The sequence below is a fragment of the Peromyscus maniculatus genome, chromosome 20 (genome assembly GCF_049852395.1).
Source record: "Peromyscus maniculatus bairdii isolate BWxNUB_F1_BW_parent chromosome 20, HU_Pman_BW_mat_3.1, whole genome shotgun sequence".
NCBI classification, from domain to species: Eukaryota; Metazoa; Chordata; class Mammalia; order Rodentia; family Cricetidae; genus Peromyscus; species Peromyscus maniculatus.
Genome location: NC_134871.1, coordinates 18,675,417 through 18,699,296, shown reverse-complemented (window position 1 = coordinate 18,699,296; position 23,880 = coordinate 18,675,417). Strand labels below are relative to the sequence as shown.

At 39.1% G+C, this 23,880-nt stretch overlaps 1 protein-coding gene across 1 annotated transcript in view; it reads left to right on the top strand.

Annotated features, from left to right (window-relative positions):
- The first annotated feature begins 901 nt into the window (after positions 1–901).
- Trhr (thyrotropin releasing hormone receptor) overlaps positions 902–23,880 on the top strand; it is a 39,619-nt gene continuing 16,640 nt past the window's right edge. The window contains exons 1-2 of the mRNA XM_042265016.2: positions 902–1,184; positions 1,749–2,575. Coding sequence (XP_042120950.1) covers positions 1,787–2,575 — 789 coding nt within the window. The 5' untranslated portion in view covers positions 902–1,184; positions 1,749–1,786. The remainder of the gene's footprint in view (positions 1,185–1,748; positions 2,576–23,880) is intronic.

The window sequence follows — 23,880 nt, the reverse complement described above, 5'->3', positions numbered from 1 at the left end:
CTTTAGAGAGCAGAAATAACCCTGGGCTAGAATTTCACTAGCAAATTCTCCCTCTTAGGAACATATCTAGATAAAGCTTTCACGGGTAGTTCCTGTGATTGGCGTTTCAGGCAACGACATAAGGAACAAAGGTACTTGAAGTAAACAGAGGACCCCAAGCCCTACAAGTTTCCACAGGTGGCTTTAGGTTGAATTATTTCATTTGTTCGTTTTATTTGTTTGTTTGTTTGTTTTTGTTGGTTTATTTATTTATTTGTATTCATGAGGCAAGGTCTCGATATGTAGTCCAAACGGGCTGCAACCTCCCAGTCCTCCTGACTTTCGACCTCTGAGATTGCCGCTACCCACCACTACTCCCAGTCTCAATTCATTTTCTAAAGCTAATACTTTCATGTGAGCATCAGAAGCTCACAGTTAAAATGTTTTAAAATCGACTTAAACTAATTTTTCATTCATATGACATGAGAGGAGGGAGCCAGTTTTGCTAGTTTACGGAAGAAGCCGCCCAAGGGTTTCCATACAGAGAGAGAAGTTGATCTCATTGCAGACTGCCATTGCAGGCTTCTAGGGCTCTGCCCAGAGGGCTTTGCTACCTTCTAAAATCTTGTCAAGCCAGAAGTGGAAATATATTTCAGAGCAGCTCAGGCACAAGAGTTTCTGAAGAACTTAGAGCCTCGTCACCCACAAGATCAGCGGCTCCTTGGTCTTTTACCTGTGATCAGCCTTCCACACTGAGCACTGTATCAGCCACATGTTTAAAAGTAAATTCTTCAGCAGATTTTGAATCAGTCAGGACTGACTAGCACTTGGAAATGTGTGTGTAGTGTGTGTGTGTGTGTGTGTGTGTGTGTGTGTGTGAGAGAGAGAGAGAGAGAGAGAGAGAGAGAGAGAGAGAGAGAGAGAGAGAGAGAGAGAGAGAGAGAGAGCGCTCTCATTAAGGGACGATCTATGATTTGACAGCCTCGCTGCTGCTCCTGCTGCTGCTTCTGTTACTGCGGCTGTAGGGTCTGTCATGAGTTGAAAGGGATGTGAGGGTTTAGAGGAACTGCCGCTCTGAAGACTGAGCCTCTGCGAAGTGATCTCCCTGCCAGACAGACTAGGCAAGATTTTCTGCAGGACTGGAAACTTGGACCTATTACCCCTTCGTCTACTCTGAGAAGCAGGCATCGTGACAGAGGGAAAAGGTAAGAGAACTGTCTTCTGTTGAGGCTGGGGGCTGGGGAAATGAGGAACTTAGGTGCAAAGGCTTGCTATTTTATATGAACAATGTTTCATTCCTGAGAGCCAGAGGCAGGAGCTGAATTCCTACCAGGCTTGACCATGGAGCCTTTTGGCTTTTCCACTGGTACCTTTTTCTTCTTCATTGTACTTTTCCCGGGCGTCTGAGAGGTTTCTTTGTATTTATTTTGCAGCTAGCACATGATTTTTTTTTTTAAGTTTGGGATTGTTCGTTCGTTGATTTTTGTTTTCCCCACTGGATCCAATTTCAAAACAGGAGTATTTTCTGCTTCTCCTTCCTTAAGGACCTTTCCCCGTGAAGAGAGAGTTACCCTGTCCCTCTTGAGGTGATGTGGTCAAAACAGTTACTTCATTCTGCCTCGAACGGCAAACAAGGAGTTTTCAGAAGTACACAGGGACCCCATTTCTGTAGAAACTCAGAGGTGTAAAGAGAGGAAACGACTTGCCAGTGAGTGTACTTGCTTGGAAATCGTGGAATTGCAAGTGAACATGTGTGTGACTTTTCACAGGGAAAGAACTACTTCAGTCAAGGTGGAAGCCACTGAAGATGGAGAACGAAACACTCAGTGAAGTGAACCAGACCGAGCTCCCACCACAAGCAGCAGTGACGCTCGAGTACCAGGTGGTCACTATCTTACTTGTGCTCATTATTTGTGGACTGGGCATTGTGGGCAACATCATGGTAGTCCTGGTGGTCATGAGAACCAAGCACATGAGAACCCCCACAAACTGCTACCTGGTGAGTCTGGCTGTAGCAGACCTCATGGTCCTGGTAGCTGCAGGCCTCCCCAATATAACCGACAGCATCTACGGTTCCTGGGTCTACGGCTATGCTGGTTGCCTCTGCATTACTTATCTCCAGTACTTAGGAATTAATGCATCATCATGTTCAATAACAGCCTTTACCATTGAGAGGTACATAGCAATCTGCCACCCCATCAAAGCCCAGTTTCTCTGCACATTTTCCAGAGCCAAAAAGATCATTATCTTTGTCTGGGCCTTCACATCCGTTTACTGTATGCTCTGGTTCTTCCTGCTGGATCTCAATATTAGCACCTACAAAGATGCTATTGTGGTATCCTGTGGCTACAAGATCTCCAGGAATTACTACTCACCTATTTACCTAATGGACTTCGGTGTCTTCTATGTTGTACCAATGATCCTGGCCACTGTACTCTATGGATTTATAGCTAGAATCCTCTTCTTAAACCCCATTCCATCAGACCCTAAGGAGAACTCTAAGATGTGGAAAAACGACTCAACCCATCAGAACAAGAATTTGAATTTAAATGCCACTAACAGATGTTTCAACAGCACTGTATCTTCCAGGAAGCAGGTAAGCAAAGCTGAACTTCGAAATCAAGAAAGGAAATGTGGAATAGTTTTTGTAAGATGGGATCAACTTTGTCCTACTTAGCTGATGGCAAAACCAAAATACAATCATGCAAATGTTTTACAGTTTAAGCTTCTGCTTTGCATATTAAACACACCTCTGGATCAACTGAAGATCTAAAAATAAATGGAGGGATTTGATAGCACTTCAGCGGGAAGCAGTTCCCTGTTAAGATATAGGGGCGTGTAGACATAACCCCAGAAATCTTGATTTAAAACACTTGTGCCTCTCCAAAAATGTTAACTGAACATTTAAAAAACTTCAGCCCTCTGTAGAGATCTGACAAAGAATTACCTTTCAGGAATTTTACTACACAATTATTAAGAGAATTTGAGACTATATCAATGAGTCAAAATAATGAAACTTTTCTTGCAGCGTATAGTTACTCATAACTGATCTAGCAAAAGACAGGTAATCAGCCTTATTTGGTTGATCTTGATGAAAGATGATTCTCTATTCCTTCTCTCTAGCTCTCTCCAAGTTATCCTAGCATGCGGAACCTGGAAATACATTTTTGTCAGGAAAAAAATTACTTCAAAAGAATAACCAATATCAAGTTCAATCACTTAAAAACTAATTTTTAATGTAGGTTTTCTAGCTTAGCATAACTGGAACTCTTTTATGCTCCCAGATTACCTAAGTGCACATGTGGCCACGGTGAAATGATGGTTTTATTACTGAGTAAAGCATCTCATTTATAAGATAATGGAAAAATAAAAGGCTCTATGATATATACTCATCTGTGTCTGCACAACTGTCCTGAGGTACTTATGAGCCTACCTCTCAGCTCTTTTTCCTTCTCTTTTCAATGTAATAAGTATGCAGTAAATATTTATTCTCATAATGAAAAGAGAAATCATGAAATCAACAATGCTGTTTCTTTCAAATCACCTGAATTTTCTGCAAGGAAAACAGTGTATTGTATTTGTATAGGTAGAAAACTGATTGTGCTTTTAAAAGCATGTATGTGGATCATCCATACTATTAATTCTTAAACTCTGGGTTACCTAGTTTGTTATGAATTGTGAATGAATAAATACACACAGATGTATACAGGCACACAGCAGAGCAAACTCATAAAAGTGAAAATGTCTGCAATAAAAGGTGGGCTGTAGCTGAAGAGAATGCATGCAGCATTTTAAATGAGATGTGACACTTGATTTACATGACATTTATTATGAAGACAGAGGGGACACATGAGTAACTACTACCAAGTCTTTACTTCTGTAGACAGACAGCAATGTCACCTAATACAAGGTGTAGCTGGACATTACCCAAAGCTTGATTCATGGAGATGGAGAGAGATACATTGGCCATCTGCCAAGACAAATATTAGCAAATACAATAAGATAATAAAGAATATGCACATTTAATTGGGAATCAAATATGAGTTAATATTAGCAGCAAGGAAGGATGCCTAGAAAATTTGTTCTTTATACTCACATTTATATTTTTGTTTTGTGTGTGTGTGTGTGTGTCGTGTGTGTGTGTGTGTGTGTGTGTGTGTGTGTGTGTGTGTGTGTGTATTTTATAGCTGTTTGTCTAGCCTGATGTCCTTTCTTTCAATTACAGTCATTAGTACCTGTTAGCATTAATAATGTAGTTTAGATTGCTAATTATGTTAAATGTTGACAATGTTTTCAAAGAATGTTAATGATGAGCATGTGAGAGCAAGATAGAGTGTTTAGAGATGAGAAACTGGCAGCTCTGGATAAGGAAGATTTGAAAGTTGAGACATGGATGGCAGAAAGTTACCCATGAGAGCAGTTGGTGGTAATCTGCTTGCTTAATTAAGATCCTCTACATCAGTGGTTCTCAAACTTATTTAATATAGTTTTTCAGGTTGTGGTGACACCAAACCATAAAATTATTTTCACTGCTACTTCATAACTTTAATTTTGCTACTGTTATGAATCATAAGGTAAGTAGCTATGTTTTCTGATGGTCTTGGGCGACCTCTGTGAAAGGGTCATTTGACCCTGATGGGGTCACGACCCACAGGTTGTGAACCACTGCTCTATAGGGCAAATTTAAAACAAGGTAAACATATGAGCCACAACGGATGAGAAAGGGGCCATTTAACGTGGTAGCAGGTTCATACTGACTCCCCAAATATTGAAATTATTCTCAAATAGAACACAAAAAGTAAAAGTATTCATGACTTAATCAGTTTTTCTAAGCCCTGTTTTCTCATCAATAAAATGGGCACATCAACTGCCTTGTATAGTTGTTGCTGAGAGATGCATTCCCCATCCCAGGGAATAGGATCACAGCGGTGAGTGAGGCCAATGTGTTCTAAACTTAGTGACCTAAGTTCTGGCCTCTTCCTTTTCTAGGAAAATCTTAATTCTTCATACGGTTCAAATCTACGTGTCCTATAACCTAAGGACTTGTATTTTAATATTTCTCTCTGATTTTTTCTTTTAGGCAAGTGTAATTTACATTTTAATAAATACTTATCTGGGTCAGGGCCTTGTAGCCAAGTTACTAAATAATATCAAATGTACATAGCTTAGAGGGCTACATTTTTTAAAGAAAATAAAGAAAGATGTTTTTTTCTATGAAAGACAAATGTGATGTTTTCTTTGATGTTTTTTTACTTGTATCTCCAATGTAAAAAATCTATATAAAAACTTATTTCTATTACTCAAAGATTTGATTATGTTTTAGTAAACCACCTGAGTTGAGATAAATTAAATTCAGCTCTACTCTGTGGCTAGAAGCTATGTAAAGGGATTACCTGGTTGAATTAGTCTTTTGTTTTACAGTTGGGTGGTTTAACTGTGAGGAGATAGGGTTTTAATGGTGGTATTTGTTACATTTTAGTTCAGCCTACACAAAGCCACAAAATCCCTCCATCCACTCAGTTCCTATGTTCAGCATTACAAAGAGAAGCTTTCTCTATCATTGACTGTGTATTTCTGCATAACCTATTGAATTTTAAATTTGGAAATACAGAAAACTTTTTTTAGTAAAACTCTTATCCTTTTGGTAAAATTCTGTACTGTCAATAAACAAATTCATTTTAAATATTTTCTTCCCATGGGCTACAGAGATATGCAAGATATTTTACCAGCCAGGCTTCTGGTTTTGTTTCCAGTGGCCCCACTTAGTGATTTCTCTTGTCTTACAGTATGAGGAGCAGGACAGTAGTGTGACCTCATCCCAACAGAAGCTTCCAGAGATTCTGTCAGTTCTTATAGGTTTATTTGATTAATCCATTCTTCAAAATACTTCAAAAAAAAAAAAAAACAAAAAAAAAAATCTGTTCCTTCTGTAAACTGCTTACTAGAAAGAATGTTGGAAGTCCAAGACACAAACCAAAAACAGCTTCCCTTTCTAAAGTAACACATACCATTTGGGGATGACATTGATGATGGTGTTTATGTTGTTATAAATGGTGTCATGTGGGACACATAAAGAGTTAAAAATGAGAAGAAGGGGATTCTTTCTGTCAAAGACCATCAGTCATTTTCTTATATTTCTTTTCTTCTATTTTAAATGGGTCAGTTTAAATTACTATAATCACAACATTATTTATGCTTGCTTCTCATTTTTACTCCCAAAATATTGAAATAAAAGAACACAAACACCTCGGGGGAGACCTTGATCTGGAGGAGGTGGGAATGGGGGGTGGGCTGGGGGGAGGGGTGGGCGAGAGGGGGAGAACAGGGGATTCTGTGGCTATTATGTTGAACTGAATGGTGTTGTAAAATAATAATAATAATAATAATAATAAAAAAACCAAAAAAAAAAAAAGAACACAAACAGTAAAAGTTATCATGACTTAATCAGTTTTTCTAAGCCCCAGTATTCTCATCAATAAAATGGGTACATCAACTGACTTGTATAGTTGTTGCTGAAACCAAATGAGATGCACTAGACAAGATTCATATTTGCTCTCTCCCCACCTGTCAGCTGCTCATCAATTATCACTGCTTTTCAGGAACTAAATCTTCCTTCCACCACCCCACCCCCCTGTTCTGATGCAGCCCTAGCCATTCTGTGTGCTCATGGAAAGAAAGGTTGTGCTGCGCCTACTCTCTTCTCCTCCTGCCTTCCTCCAGTCTTCCTCTAATGTTAGCTCCCCACCGTGCGTTCGTGTGCGTGTGCATGTGCACATGTGTTCAGTGATATGTACATAGGTACATAATTGAGTGTGTGGAGGCCAAAGCTAGACAAAGGGTATCCTCTCCAGTTGTTCTTTGCCTTGTTCTTTAGACAAGTTCTCTCACTAAGAGAGCTCACCGACTTGTCTTGAGCTGGCCAGTAACTTCCTAAGGATCCTCCTGTCTTTGCAGTTATTGTGCTGGGGTGACCAACACAAGCAACACCACATGTGGGGGCTGCAGATGTGAACTCCAGTTCTCATGTTTGTGCAGCAAACTCTTTACCAACTGAGCCGTCTTCCTAGCCCACTGTGTGCTCTTTAAAGAAACAAGAAAGATGTCAGGAGTCATAGCCACGCTAACATGGGAGGTGGAAGGCTCACGGTGGCCTCAACTCTAGACAAAGAACCACAGGCAACTAAAGAATGCTGAATGCAGGAGAAATAGCCCCCCCCCCCCAGGTAAAAGTACACTAACTGGTTATCTAGTATCAAATAGAGAGTTCTGAAAACATGCAAGTAGCATCATACAGGCTGAGGCAGGTTGTACGTATACATTTAGGAACACGTGCAAATATATACACACGCATGCACACAGCAGCAGCAACAACAATTAAAGAAAAGGAGGCCATGAGTTTAAAAGAGAGCAAGGTGAAGATACATGGGAGGATTTGGAGGGAAGAAAGGAAAGGAGGGAAACTAGGTAATTATAATCTTAAAAAATGAAAGTATTTAAAAAGAGAGAAAGAATCTCAGACAAAGCACAAAGGAAGTCCAGCATAGTGGTGGTTCAGTAATAGCTGTACTTGAAAGTTCAGGCAGGAAGACAACAAGTTCAAGACCAGCTAGCAGAGCAGCTGAGAAGTTTAATAAACATAACAAGACTCTAAATAAACAAACAAACACAAAGGAAAGAGGCAGAGGCATCATAAAAAAGAGGCAGAGGCATCATAGTAGAATGTCCTGGCTGTAGGGTTTCGGAACTCAAAGTCTTTTATGTAGCATGACTCATGCAGCTGACAGCTGCATGCACATCTTAGAGAACAACTCCCCTCCCCCTGCTTCAAAATCCAGCTCAACATAACATAATCTTCCCTCTCACCCAGGAACTTAGCTAATGATTGCCCTCACAAGGCAAGGACTAGTCAGCTTTTCATCAGAGTCTTCATTAAAGTTGGTGATGAATGCCTTTAATCCCAGCACTGGGGAGGCAGAGGGAGGTGGATCTCCAAGTTCAAAGCCAGCCTGGTCTACAGAGCTAGTTCCAGGACAGCTAGTACTGTTACATAAAGAAACCTTGTCCAAGTTTACTAAGACTGTTTACACAGGTTTGCCTTGCATGTTTAATTGTTTTATTTCTTCCAATCCTGTGGACTCAACTGTGTTCATACTAGTGTAAAAACAATCTAGGTTGCAAAAAAACAAAGCAGTTTATCACTTAACACACAGGAATACCACTTTGATTCTATTTAAAGAATAGCTTCCTCGTTTCCTGATTCATATATAGTTTCAAGAGAATTTCCCATAAATACACTAAGTGATAACCTCTGCCACTGCATGCTCTGTGTCCTTCATCCTAGACAAGCACAGCCCTGTTTGTTTGTACTTTTAGATTTGCAGCTTTGAGCTGAGTTTCACCATTACACATAACCTGTGCCACTGCAGAATTCTCAGTTTGGCTGACATACCAGAAGCTCTTAAAATCAGCTATTCTTGAGAATCACAAACCATACTTATCTATACAGTTCCTTGTGGGTTTTTTTTTAGTCCAAATTTTCAGGCAGTAGAGGCTAATCTGTAACATACGCTCAGTCTTGTTTGCTTTGCAATGAGTAGGAGAAAAGTAAAATGTACACCTGAATTAACATTTAACAAAATTTTACGTGTCTCATTCAGTCGATACCCTCTAGAATATCATTAAACATTCTTTCACAAGCAGGAAATGCCTGATACCACCCTAAATGGGGAAGATGCAGCGATATCCGATGATAATTGTTTTCCCCTTCAAGGAGCTCCATGTTTGCCATGCACACAAACAATCCTGAGTCAACCACAAGGTTCTGTGAAAGACGACAGACTGGGGTGGGGGTGGGGGAATGAGGGAGACTGAAGTGACTGTGCCTCTCTCTCCCCTGTTTTGTGTTTACAGATAGAAACCCAAGAGTCCACCTGAGCACATTTCACTCCTCTTGTGCCTTAACCGAAATCTAAGCTGTCGTAGAGACCTGGTGGTTCTAGTGGTAACTCTCCTAGCTGACCCACTTCTCCACCCACATGGCCGGCCTCTGTGCCAGTTCACCACCTCTCACTGTTCTGTTTCAATGCACACCTCTCCCGACTCTCCAACTCCCATTCTACCCCCCACCAACCCGCTCTGCAACATTGCTGACTAAATGGTCTCTCTCGTGCAGAGCTACAGTATCAAAAATAGTTTTTAGGGTTCCCTGAAGCCTAACATTTAAACTACCTAGCATAACAAATAAAATCCTGGCACCATCCCATACTTTTCAGCTCCAACCCCCATGGCTCTTTCAACTTACACTTTATGCTCCAGCAGCACTGGGTTATTTTCAGTCCTCTAACAATGCTCTGTTCTCAGCCAGAAACTCCATCATCTGGCACTTCCCCAATTGTCTTTCAAATCTCAAATCAATCCTTCATGCACACTGTAAAGCCTTTTCTGACATTCTCAGGCAGAATTACACATCCAATTCCCTCACTAGCAGTACACATTTAAATGCTTTTCCTATGCTTCTAAAGTATTTTGCATGTATTTCTGATTTAGCAATATTAACCATTCAGAATTATTAACCTGTCTGCCTTCTACACCTTCCAATAGCCTTAGCAGTAAGACTTTGCATCCTCTACTATGCTCAGCACTGAGTTTGGAATATGGTAAGGAAAAGTGTAAGGACGCAGTAGTGTACTGCATCCTGGGAACACGGGTTTGACAAGAGCAGGCTGTCATGAGTCTCTTCCCACCCCTGCACCCAGTACCATCACAGCATTGTTTAAAACTGTCCTTGTATAGTGTGACTTCACTACAGGAATCAATAAATGTAATGATAAAGTCTTTCCTCCTTTTTTTCTGGATAAATAAATGGGAAATATTTATCAGCATATTTCCCTTTGAGTGGTTATACCTCACAAAACCACTTTTCATATGTAATTAAGTAAAAGTGTAAAAAGTACATGCATGTGTGCTTAGGGTCTTAGTCATACCCAACAGTGTTTTTCCCCATGAAAAAAACATTGTCTACGCATGCCACATCCTTTTCCAATTATAAGTAAAATTTGCACCTCTTCTATTAAATCCTTCTTTAAAATCCAAAATAACTCAAATGGAACAAATCAGTGGATGATAGTTAACTTAGTAGATAAGACCATTCAGGGAGATTTTTTCCCCTACAACTTTGACATGGCTAACTCAGAAACATTGCAGACTCAGACAATAATTCACTTTGTAATACAAAGTTCACTTGCCTTTTCCATGGGCTTTAAAAATCCTCTTCTAAATGGAGGATCAAAGAAGTAAGGCAATGGCAACCCAGGGAAGATAACCAATATGTGCCCAAGTGCAGACAGTAATAGAGCCAGGTAAATGTCCCCGTGTGACTAATTTTCCTAAAATACTTCACACACATCATGTCCTATAAAGAGTATTTCCACTCTCCTATGACTGGCTTTGAAAAACCTTATCATGTTTTCTGGCTTTGCTTATTTATTGTTTATTTAATTCAGTAATGACTAATTGAGCACCAATTTCATGCTAGGCACTCTAGTAGAGAAGCCATTATGGTCACTGTTGTATAGAACTTACTGTAAGATGTAACAGATTGACACTAATTAAAAGAGAGAGGCCGGGAGTTAAGGTTTACAGGGTACAGAAGAGGCAACAATAAAGTGGTGATTATGGCACTTAAGGTTGGAGAGCAATTCTCAACTGCAGTGAGACCTACTCCATTTCTTAAAGAACAATCAAGTATCTGCCAAGCCAAGACAAAATGCACAAACTTTCATAGAAGCAGAAGTCATCTGGGTAACCAAGGTGTCCAGAATAAGACCCCACCAGCCCCTTTGTGATGTCTGAAGGCATCTACACTTGGTCATAAACACTAGAGAACCAACCACAGCCTTTCCTAGTACTGGTAGAAAATGGGACTTGACTTTTTTTTAACTTGGTTCTCAAAATGGTATGATCTAGCCAGTAAGAATTAGGGAGCCAGAAATGAGATCACTGCAATCCAGTCAAGAAGAATCTAAGACTTGGGGTAAAAAGCAATGGTTGAAGTGGGTAGGAAGGACTGCAGATGAGAAATATGCAAAAACAAAATCAGCAGACTTTAACAGCAAAATTTGACAGGTGAGGAAGACAGAGTCTTAGCTGGAATGCAGCAGAATGCTGGAACACACTTAGCACAGATGCAGAGAGAAGAACATTTTTATCTGTATTTATTTCTTCCCTACAGATCCAATATATCAACTATGATTCACACACACACACACACACACACACACACACACACACACACACACATACACACACACACACACCAACTTTATGCCTTTCGATTTTTCACTGATGTAATTCTGTACCCTTCCCTGTAAGGCCCTCTCTAATTTTATGCTTTGGTGATGTTGCATTCAGAGTCTCAGTTTAAGCCAAAGTAAATCAAAGGACTCTGTACACTAGAAAAATACTGGGAGGCAGGAAAGTATGTCCTCTATAGCCAGAAAAGCACAGTAGAAGTATCAGATTACTATCTGTATAACTTTTGGTAAGTTAATTTATAATACTTTTAAAATTTTTATTTTTATTGCATTTACTGTGGGGGGCACATGCACCTGTGTATGCATATATGGTGGTCAGAGAGCAACTTGCAAGAGTTGGTTCACTCCTTCTACCATAAATGTCTTGGGGAGTGATTCATGTGGTCAGGCTGACAAGCTCCTTTACCCACTGAGGCATCCAGCCAGCCCAGTTTATTATACTTTCTATCAATGCATACAATAGGATATTAACAAGATTAATTCATTAGGTTGCTCTGAAGTAACATACTATATCATAAGTATTCAAAAATTAACATTACATCTAATTAAGTAATTATATTATTATATATTATTGCTTTAAGAATTTCATTCAATGTATTAGGATCATATTCACCCCTCCCCCAACTCCACAAAGATCTAACCCCTTTTCCTATCTACCCAACTTTGTGTCCCTTTTTTTTTTAACCAATCAGGTTCATTTTATGCTCTTAGAGGTATACCTTCTACTGGAGTATAGGCAACCTACTATGGGCCATATCCCTAGAGAAAACGGACATTCCCTCTCCCAGCAGTTGTCAGTCTCCAGGGGCTCCTCAACCAGGGGTAAGACTCTGTGCCCACCTCCAAGCTCAGGTTTTGTCTGCCTTGAGCTTCTACTGTCAGAACCACTGTGAGTTCATTTATGCAACTGCCTTGTGTGCCCAGAAAACAGCTTCATTGTAGTCACCCATGAATTTCCGGCTCTGACAGTCTTTATTCCCGCTCTTCTACCACGATCCTTGAGCCTTGAGAGGAGGAGGTGTGATATCGATGTCCTGTTTAGGGCTGAGCATTCTAAAGTCCCTTTATCTCCAAACTTTGACCAGTTATGGGTCTCTGTGTTAATCATCATCTACTGCAGAAAGAACTGTCCCTATGGAGGGTTGAGAAATGCCTTAATATATGGATATGATAAGAAATCATTAGGAGTTAATTTAACATCATATTCATTTTTAGAATAATAGTAGTAGGCTCTTTCATAGGGCCTATGATGTGTCTAGCAGCAGGTTCTGGTCCTGATAAAGTGGAGAGTGGAGAGGGCCTTAAAACCAATCAGAAAGTTGTTGGTTATGCTCATGGTGTTCATGCTACTACTGGGACAGTGCTGTCCCAGTCTTTCTAGGATAGTCATTATTGAAGTTCCCAGAGTTCACAGCTAGATAAGACGGATAATTACTTTTATCCTCTAGGAGTATACATAGAAACTTCTGGTACTATGAAGGCTAGCCAATAGGGATGAAGCTTCCAGGTCAGGGGGGCTAGAGAGTTGCCTCAGCAGTGAAGATCACTGGTTGCTCTACTGGGTTGCTCTACCCAATTCAATTCCCAGCACTCACATAGTGGCTCAAAACTGCCTGCATCTCCAGCTGCAGGGTATCTGGGGCTCTCTTCTGGCCTTTGTGTACACCAAGAATTCATGTTATGCACAGACTTACATAAAGGCAAAACACTCATTCATATAAAACAATATATGGCCAAATTTTAGTATCTTCCAGGTCAGTGACAATTTGATTTCTCCACTCTATTGTTCAGGTCTATGGTGTCTTCAATAGGATCTTACTGTCATGTTCTGGAGGGTAAACAAGAGTATTGGCTGTATTGTTTGTGGGTCTATAATATCTCACTGACCAACAACTCAGAAAGAGATAATCCACTCCAGGTGCTGGGGTTATTTGCTAGCCTTTGGGGTCTAGTGAGAGCACTTATTTTAAAAATACCACTTATTTACTCATTCACAAAATATCAAGATAGGTATAGACTGATATTTCTACTACAGACAATCATCATATCTAACAGATATTAAGAATACTAAATCAGTAAGTCAGACCTGAGTTCCTTTTATGTGGTCAGAGAGTGTACACAACAGAGGAGAAACATTCATCGACCTTTTGTTATATGGTTTATACCATTTGGGTGCTTTGAACACACATACTCACTCAGTAAATCTCCACAACAATCTTGAGAAGTGGGAACTAATTATGGAATAGGAATTCTTAATCATCTCTCTACTAATAAACCTAGGGTTTGAACATAGTACTTCTGTTCAAGAATATAAGGGCAAGGGGGGGAGAAATCAATGATTAATTTGGTAGAGTTAAGTAAATTTCTTGGAGCTGGAAGTGTGAAGGTTATATGGAGGCTTGGGGAGGATAGTTAAAAGGAATGAAAAAAGATTCATTTCAGATAAAGGAAAGAAAGTGTGAAATGATGTTATTATCATAGAAGAATAGAGGAGAGACCAGTATGAAAATAAGGATCTCTGCGTGAGAAATGATGGCATATAAGCCAAATGTTCATTTTATGCAAACATGGAAAATAAACTGATAGACACAGAGACTGAGGTTGGAACAGTGAGTTCAGAAAACCAAACATAAGGCATCGAGCAATGAACGATAGAGAAAGTCCCATTCTGCAAACTGCAGCCACCGCCCTCTTGAAGCTTCATTCCAAATAGGCTTTCAGTTATCTCTGGCAGTATTTGGGGGACTATAATCTGTTCTTTTTTGTTAATTTTTTAGCTGTCATTTTTAAAACTCCTTCTTCTCCTGAAGTCTCTCTCTCAGCAAACTTAACAGAGGCTCACAAAGCAATCTCCTTGCCTCTTCATTTCCTCTTCCAATTCAGGTCAGAGTACTGCTAGAATCATTTAAAATGCAAACAGTGTCATGACTCTTCATCTTGAAATCATCCAATACTTTCATCTATATTGAAATTCTAAGTTATTATCATGGTATGTTGGAATATTAATGATATATTTTCTTATTATTTCCTTAAACTCATTCCTCCATCCTCTGCACTCTGCCTCTGTGGTTCTCAACCTTCCTAATGCAGTGACCCTTTCATTCAGTTTCTCATATGGTAGTGACCCCCAACAGTAAAATTGTTTTGTTACTACTTCATAACTGTAATTTTTCTATTGTTATGAATCATAATGTAAATATGTGTTTCCTGGTGGTCTTAGGTGACCCCTGTGAAAAGGTCATTTGACACCCAAAGGGGTTGTGACCCACAGGTTGAAAACTGCTGCTCTACCACATCTTGAAGCCAGTAAAGTCATCCCATATTCTTAGCATTCTACAGCCTCTTATTGGGTGTGTTATTCTCCATCCACCCTTTAATGAGTCCTTACTCAGTTCTTTCCAGGTAGAACTTGTGGTTCTCTATTCTCTTTCTTTCATTGGTATAGCTCACCCCATTGCTGTTGGATCTGCCTCTCCCACAATGCCTTACACTGCATGATGTTTCTTGATGCATGTGAACACAATAAGTGATGAGTGAACCCTGCTCATGAAAGATGAAGGAAATATATGAATCAAATGTTACTCTGCAGATTTCCTTCAGGTGATTGAAAATGGTAAAGTTACCAAAAGTAATATCAATGAAGAGATATTAAAACACTATCAGAAAAGTTTCCCTTAAGATTCCAAGTAATGCCGGGCGGTGGTGGCGCACGCCTTTAATCCCAGCACTCGGGAGGCAGAGGCAGGCGGATCTCTGTGAGTTCGAGGCCAGCCTGGACTACCAAGTGAGTCCCAGGAAAGGCGCAAAGCTACACAGAGAAACCCTGTCTCGAAAAACCAAAAAAAAAAAAAAAAAGATTCCAAGTAATGCCGGGCGGTGGTGGCGCACGCCTTTACTCCCAGCACTTGTGAGGCAGAGCCAGGCGGATCTCTGTGAGTTCGAGGCCAGCCTGGGCTACCAAGTGAGTTCCAGGAGAGGCGCAAAGCTACACAGAGAAACCCTGTCTCGAAAAACCTAAAAAAAAAAAAGATTCCAAGTAATATGTAGGGGTGGAGACTATTAGAAAGTGAGTTGCCAGCATCAAATATGTGGACTTGGGGATCATTAGAATAACAGAAAAAAAGTGTGACAAGTATTGGATTTAAAGAAGGAAGGACAAACTAACAACTAATGCTTCACTTATGGAGAAAAAAAAAACGAGAGACTTTGCTAAAGATAAAATGACTATTTTTTCCCTCTCAATACATGTCCAAGCAGTAAAAGAGAGTTTTAGGGGATGTTTCCAGTTTGGAGGGGAAGGACAGTAAAAAGTAATGAGCCAGGAAGCATGAAAGGACACAGTTAAAAGAGTTAGTGGACCTAAATAAAGCAAAAGGCATGGCCTGGTGCTTGAGTCAAGTACAACACTGTAGAGTTGTATGGTGGTGAATAAGAAGAACTCAATAAAATTTAAAGGGGGAATACATACAAATTGAATGCATAGTCTAAAAGAATGATAGCCATATATAGTTGAAACAAAAATGTATAGCATTTAGAAAATAAAGTGTTGTTGCCTCTCATAAACAACATGATCCCCTTCTGGCTACACACCCTGCCAGACTGCCCTAGGCATAACTCTCTAGTAGCTTTAAACACGTAAAGTATCCCATGCCTTTCCACTTGGAGCCATTACTCTTTGATTGGTATGGAGATTGTGAGTATAGGTGAGCTCAGTGTGTTTATTTGGGCAACAGTGATTATCTCAGGAAATTAGTGACTCGGTGAGATATGTGATGTCATTATGAGACTGGGAACACTATGGCCAGGAAGTGCTGAGCACTCCACGAAGTTCTGGAGATCGTAAAGTGAAGTGGCACAAGGTGTTCATCATATTCATGGTTGATACCCAGCATGCTTCCTCTGATAATGCTTAGCTTGGATGGCTCCCACTTTGTCATTTGACACAGATGTGAGATAGGGCAGAAAAAAAGAATTCCCCGATGTGTTTTATACTTTATCAAGAAAGATGAAAATAGACTCAGAGTAACAGTAAAATTATAGGAGAAATATTTAACTAAAGATCTTAAAGTGCCAGGGTGAGTCTCCAGGAATTTCTTGAGGAATCAATTAGCTATCTCTCAGTATTAAGAGCAATCAAATCAGTTGCTGTGCACAGACCAACTGCAGGGCAAAGTGGAGGTCCTACTCTGGATTCAGCATGGTCTAGTTAAGCTCTTACAATCCCTTCCATCATGTTTTATGAGGGAGTAAACATGGGAAATAAAGAGCAGTTATACAAATCCTGGACAGAATTGCACTTTTCACCTGTGAGATGATGATGATGATGATGATGATGATGATAACACTTAGGCAATAGATCAGGCACTGTGTTAAGGCACCATTTTGCAAGTTTGAATGAGGTAAGAAGTTTGCAATCCAAAAAAGAAAGTAAAATAATAACTGTCTTGGTCAATGTTCAATTCCTGTGAAGAGACGTCATGACCAAGGCAACTCTCATAAAAGACAGCATTTAACTGGGGCTTGCTTAGAGTTTCAGAGCTTTAGTTCATTTTCATCATGGTGGGAAGCGTGGCAGCAAGCAGGCAGACATGATTTTGGAAGAAAAACTGAGTTCTACACCTGGATCGGCACGGCTTGGGTTTTTGAAACCTCAAAGCCCACCCCTCATGACACATTTCCTTCAACAAGGCCCTGCCCCCTAATTCCTCTCAAGTAGTACCACTCCCTGATGTCTAAGCATTCAAACACATGAGTCTACTGGGGCCATTCTTATTCAACCCACCACAATAACTAAAGTCACAAAACAATAAGAGCTGTGATAGTAAGCATCATCTTTTTGTGTCTGGGAAGAAGTAGGCAAACAGGAAGCTATGTGGAAACTAGGACTCCTAAGCTGAGCCTTGCTGGTTAATAGGTATTTGTAGTTGGAATGGAAAGATGATGGCTTCAGCAGAGGAAACTATACAAGCAAAGACAAGAAGGCCTAGAAGAATGACCCTGCCAGTAACTGCCAGTGGCTCCTTAGGACTAATGAAAGATGAAGGCACTCGAAAATCTCTTTATCTAATCTACTTAGGGAGCTGGACAAGATTTAAAGGTTATGAAAAAAATCACCAGGAGATTTCAAGGCAAAAACCCATGTTGCAGCAAGATCTATGAATATCTTCTATATAGGAAAATAATTGAGAGCCAGGGTCAAAGACATTATGTCGGGGAGATCTGCAGCAATGCAACGTGAGTCATCATATGAAGGGATACCCAAATTAGATAGATGACAATGAATGTAGAAAGACTTTAGTTCATTTAGAACAGAATCGATGGACTTAGTGTGAATACATGGGTAGAAAATGAAAGAAAAAGAATTCAAAGGTGATCCTCGAATTATTGGAAGAGAAGGTAGTATTGAATTTGTGAGCGTGAATTCTAGAATATTGTAGCATTGTGTCAGAGCCAAGATTGGCCCCTCCAATGCTATGTGAACCACTTAATTTACAATCTTGAGCCTCAGTTTGCACATGTCAAAAATGATAATAGTAATACCTTTGTTCAAAAATAATTAGGATTAGTACAAAAACCAATTTAAGCACTTGTCATAGTGCCTGGAATATGGAAACAATAACCATAAATTAATACTATCCTTCATGGGGAATGCATTTTACCTTAATGAGGGCAGTAAATAGGAAATAATACATTGCAATGGGGTGAACCTGCCTTGCCTATGAGGTATTTAGAGTCCACAAAGGCATGGTTAATAATATAGATCTTGGGCTCGGAAGAATCAGTTATCCTATAAATACAGAGTTCTGAGCAAGTGGCATGTAGATAGTGATGATGGTACAAGAACAGACTTGTGTCACTGGAGGAAGTGCTGTGGTCAGGAAGGAAACCTTAAAGTAGTTCCAGGGATAAAGAAACTGACAAGAAAAGAAATTTTACCCTGAGTATAAGCAAGAAAATCAGGCTACTGTTTCAATAGTGATCAGTAGAAAATTATAAAGATAAGCCATCGAAGGGCTGGTGGTAAATGTGGTGAGTGCAGACTCTCTAAAGCACTGAGGGAGATGAATGATGCTGCAGGGAGACAATCGATTATGGATGGAGAAAGAACCAGAAAGAGCAGTCACAGGCAAGCCCAATGATGAAGAAAACCGTGATAACATGGAGAGATGTTTGACTTTCCTTCTGAAGAGAGAAGAATCCAAGCCTTTTAAATCCTCATGAGAAAGAGCCAATAGAATAGAAGGAATTATTTGTTGAGCTAGAACAAGACTTAATACTGATACCCAAGGTGGTAAAAAGGATTACAGAAAAGAAATATCCCTTGTCCTTATCAGCAGGAATTGTGTATCTGATTCACTGAACTATCTGCGATGCCTGGTACTGAATGGCCCACACGGCAGGATTCAGTAAGTTTTCAGTAAACAGATGGATAAAAGCAGGACTACGAGCAAAATGAGGAGAGATGGGTTATCATGGGTGCAGATCAAGTCTAGTTATAGGGGAGAAAATAATGAGTCCTTGCAAGCTGGTCTTTATTTCCTTGATGGGATTGGTGCAGGTAATTGCAGGAAGAGAAGTCACATAGCTATCCACTGAAGAAAACAGGGGAGATAGATCATGAATAGGATGATAACAGAGTTAAGTCCCATTCATGATTAGAAGAACTGAGCTAGCAAGATCATAAATTACTGAACATCTGCATTTATTAGTGATGCGTAAATAATCACTTTCCAATGGGTCTATCCTGGACTTACTCTGCTTAACCATATTTGGATGGACCAGTTTGTTCCCCACAAACTAAACTGATAGTATCCTTGAGGCGATTTCTTCTGTGCAGCAGTAGGAATACATTGCAATTAGTGCCGTTTTGCGCGTGGCACTCTGCCCCCTTCACTGATGCGAGATCTTAAGGCAGACAGCCAGACTGAATCAGATTGGATAAATTACTGCAGGGCCCGGCTCTCTTTATTTGCTAAAAAGTTCCATCTGAAGCCCTAATCTTAAGGGAGGTCTCTCCTCTCTCTTCATTTCCAGCATACATATCTGCTGTTGAATCTCTTCTCTTTTTACCTCAGATGCCTTGACTCTTTCCACTTTGTCTCTAAAGAATTCAGGAAACCCACTTGGAAGAAATTAGACTTGGAATAAAAGCCTACAGTTCTTGACTTTACTGCCAACTCCATCCCAAAAGTACACGGCACCATGATACCTAAACACTCTTAATAAAGCGAGTTGGCTACAAGAGTGCTTCACTCCTCATTTGCAGACAAGCTCATTCTGTGTCTTTGCCTTGCAGAAATCTCTGAGCACATTAGAGAAATAAGCCAGAAGAATTTCTCTATCTGTGCGTCACTCTCATACATCACCACCACAGGATGTCTGTTTATTCCTTAGGGAAATGCTCCCAATTTTGTGTCAGTCACTCAAAATCCAGTGCAGAGTAAAATTCGGAAGGGTGGGAAACTTCTGTGGACAGCCATATGTTTTAAACTGATGAGTAACAGTCTTTATTACCAGCTGCTCCTCATCTAGGTACACCTCCTCAGAATAATTCTCAAGAGACATTATTGAACTGCACTAGGCTTATTTTTCCTGTCATAATCATATTTTTAAATGAACAAATATTTGTGTGTGTGCATACTGTAAGTTTTAAAAGCACGTATCATTTTAAAACAATATTTTAAGCAATCACTGCTCAAGCACTAGAAGGAAACATATTTTCTTTTTACGCTTCAGTATTCAGTAGTCAGATATACAAACTACTGGGCTGTGGTAAACTTAACTTACCTCAAGTGAATCTTAGTGATCATGGAGAAAGTCTTAAAAACATTAAAAAAGAAATAGTAATTTTGCAAATGAGTGTTATCAAATAATTCTGCTTTCTAAAAAGCCAAGCTTTCATCATTAGCATGCCATTTATTCAGTAAGGCCACCTTTTGACTGACCTAAACTTGACCCAACATGTTCTTTTAAATTAAGTGCAGAATCAAAATATTTTGTAACAATGAGAAATTTATTCTTTCAGGAACACCCATAATTTCTCATACTAGCCCCTTGAAGAATGATGACCAGCAAGCATAAAAATCACCAAGACACATTCCCTAAACAGAAATTGAATGTCAGCACTGAGAAGTAAAACAGTCTGGTAAATGGTCATAGATTAGTGTTGTGGGAAATACAATGCATAAGAGACGGAAACAAATAGTGGTTTTCCTGTGTACTAGCCAGCCAATCCTTTTTGTATTTGACATGTTTACACTCATCATAAAGATGTGAATATATTCTATCTTAATGTGTTTGTTTTCAACATTTATTCTACTCTAAACCCGTTGAAACAGAAAATTGTCCCTTTAGTAGCTGATTCAAATTCTAAAAGTGGACAACATTGTAGGCTCTCCTAGAGCATGGAGACTTTTGGAGAGCCTTTCAATTTTTTTTTTTCTTGAAGCCCTCCTCACACTTCCTCACCTCAGTTTGAGAAGCACTGTTAAAACATGCCCGCTTACACTCTTCCTTCACTAGCTCCCACCATACTCCTTGTCTGGTCTTTCTGACAGTGACAATTCAGAGCTATCTGCCCAGCTGCAGTGGTATCAGGCATGTTGTAACCTTTATGGTAGGTGATATTGCCAAACTCTTCCTGTTTGTCAGGCACGGTGCCAAGGGGCTTTCACATGCCATCTCATTTGATGCTATTGCTATTAATGAATAGAGATCTCAGGCTTAAGATCTCCAAGGTCCTCAAAACCTGGAAGAGCAAGAATTCTAATTCTAGTGTGTAATCACTGCCTTTGATCCACAACCTCACATTCTGGTCCATGTTAACAGGGTGTTGAATATGAGGCAAAGATGGAGTGGGCTATATTTGTCCAAGAAAAAAATGAAACTTTTCTTTATATACATAGCAGTTTAATTTATTTAGTCATTTTACAAAAAAAATGTATTGACTATCTCCTTAAATATTCTAACAACTAATTTAAAACTTGAGAAACCAGCAATGAACAAATTTTCATTCCATGAACCTCACATTCTATTAGAAAAGAGAATAGAAAAATTAGTAAACACAAATACTATGCCAAGATGTAATACAAATTTTGAAGAAAATCTGTGAATATAAGGGGAATAAGAAAAGGATGAAGTAGGAGATTTCTCATATTAAAAATGACAATTTTTAAGATGTCCTAAAATTATAATTCTATATGCACACATGAACAAATCAATTGTTGATACTCAACCAAGTCTTTCATATTGCTGCAATATTAAAGCAGCAGGTTGATCTACAGAGTTCTTTAGGCTTTTAAGCAAAGAAGTATGGCATTAGTAATACCATTCAGTTTTATTTCATAACATTTATTAACATTCATTCTAATGCAAAATGGCTTATGTGTTCTAATTAAGAATTGAAACATTCTCCAATAATGGAATAAGAACCATTAGGTAGAATGATAGATAGTAGAAGGTGTGATAAATGGTCTTTTATCCAAATGTTGTCTCAGCATTTGTGGAAGAAAGGATAATAATCTCTCAACCTGAAGAACAGAAGTTACCTTTTTAGGAAAAATGGGACATGACACTGTTCTGACTGGCTCAGATACTGATCTTACCATTCATAAGTGGAACTGGTGCTTGAATTCCCTCATTTTCTGAATGGAAGTAATCAGAGTATTTTCCTATGTGCTGTTGTAGAAATTAAATTAACCAACACATGATGTATTTCAAACAGTGCTTGAAACACAGTAAGTAATGTGTTTTCTAAAGATGTCTTTGATTTCTCCAGTGTTTATTATGTTACAAGAAGTGCCATGAACACTTTTGTCTTCTCACACAATACCCCTGGGAGAGAGATGAAATTTCTGTCACCATTTTACTGAGGAAAAAGATGAAAATTAGAAATAGCAATGGCCCAGGTCTAATAACTTCTATATGCTCTGGCCAGGATGTTAAACCAGAACAATTGCTGTAGACTAGGTGAGGTTTTTCTTCTGGTAAGTTAGGAGAACTTGATGGGAAAGCTGAGAACCTGACTTGATGAGAACCAAGACATCACCCCCATTGACTCAAATTATGTCTTTTCCAAGGCTGCATGTGCTTGTTCCTACACAACTGCTGATCTAATCATTCTTGGAGTTCTTCCTCTTCTAGAAAACTTGATTCCATGTTTGTTAAAAGCACAGTGTTGCCATAACAACATTTAGAAATTGCTAGAAAATTAATGCTAATAATTAAAGGCCAATTTTTTTCCCAGAGCTAAAAGTCTTCCATTATTAATCTATATCATAGACCCATGAATTACCAGATAAAATACTTGAAAAATTATCCATAAGTCACAGTACTAGTTTGAAAAAAGATTCAAGGCCACTTAGCTCGTACATCATTTTCTTAAACTTAACTCTGAATTTCCCTAAAGAAGATGCTTTGCCCATTGTAACAGAGAATCCTAGATTAATAAACTCTAGAAGACAAAGTTACCATCTCTACATGCAGAGTGGTACTGGAAGAAGCAGCTTTCTACAACTTCTAAGTAACAGGAAAGCCACAGTTGATTGAATGTGACAGTAGACAGGTAAGAAAAAACAAAAAGAGCTGTCAGAATGACAATTGTAACCTTTGGTGGCAAATCCCATCTCACTTAACTTTGTGATAACATAGCATCATCAACATTTGGTATTGAACATGATCCAAGCATAGATCACATTAAATTAGAATCTCCTTGGTTCTTTAATCTTCCTAAATTCTTTTTAACAGTATACCCAATAATTCTTATTTTCGCAGAATGAAAACTGTGGCTCAAAAAACTTTTGGAGGATCAACATAAATTGATTTACCATCTCTCTTTTAGAAAAGCAATCTTTTTTTCTCAATTCAACTTTTACTTTCAGCATTTTATATAAAACCTTGTTTTAAGGTAGAGATAAAAATATCACCAAAATGTTAGTCCTGCCATTAAGATCTTATATGCCAGAGAAGAAAGGAGACCCAGCATTATAGTGATATGTGGAATTTGGGGCTGGAAGTATAAGCCAGCCTCTGGAATTGCATGGAGGCAGTAAGGCTATGCACAGCATCAGTGGACTCTTTCCCCACTCATTTCCTGAACAGCTATTGTATCTGTTTCATGCCAGATATTCATGTTGTTCATATTGCTTCATGCAAGCAGGGTAGAGTAGGACTCATCATTCTAGGGAGGAAGCAGAGTGAGAAGCAGGCAAGCAAATGCAAGAACAGGGTGTGTACAGGTTTTTGCTATTAGCAAAAATAAGAGTAAGGCAACAGAACAGAAGAGGGAACAATTTTCAGAATGATTAGTACCCATCCTTCTGTCCAAGATTAACTTCTTTGGGTCTCCTTTAAAAATGAAGAGAATACTTACCTCACAAACACCCTAAAGCTTAAATAATTCAACAAAGTCCCTAGCACTGTGGTTAAGATATAGATTAAGTATTGCTACTTTCAAAAGGGCATTATTTGGTTAATTTTGCCTTGTCTCTCCTATAGTTAAAAACCTTGCCAGTCTAATATAAATTGAGCTGTTATTTTTTTTGAGCATGTTATTTATGATAGCTCTTGTGTGTTTATTGGTTTTGAGATA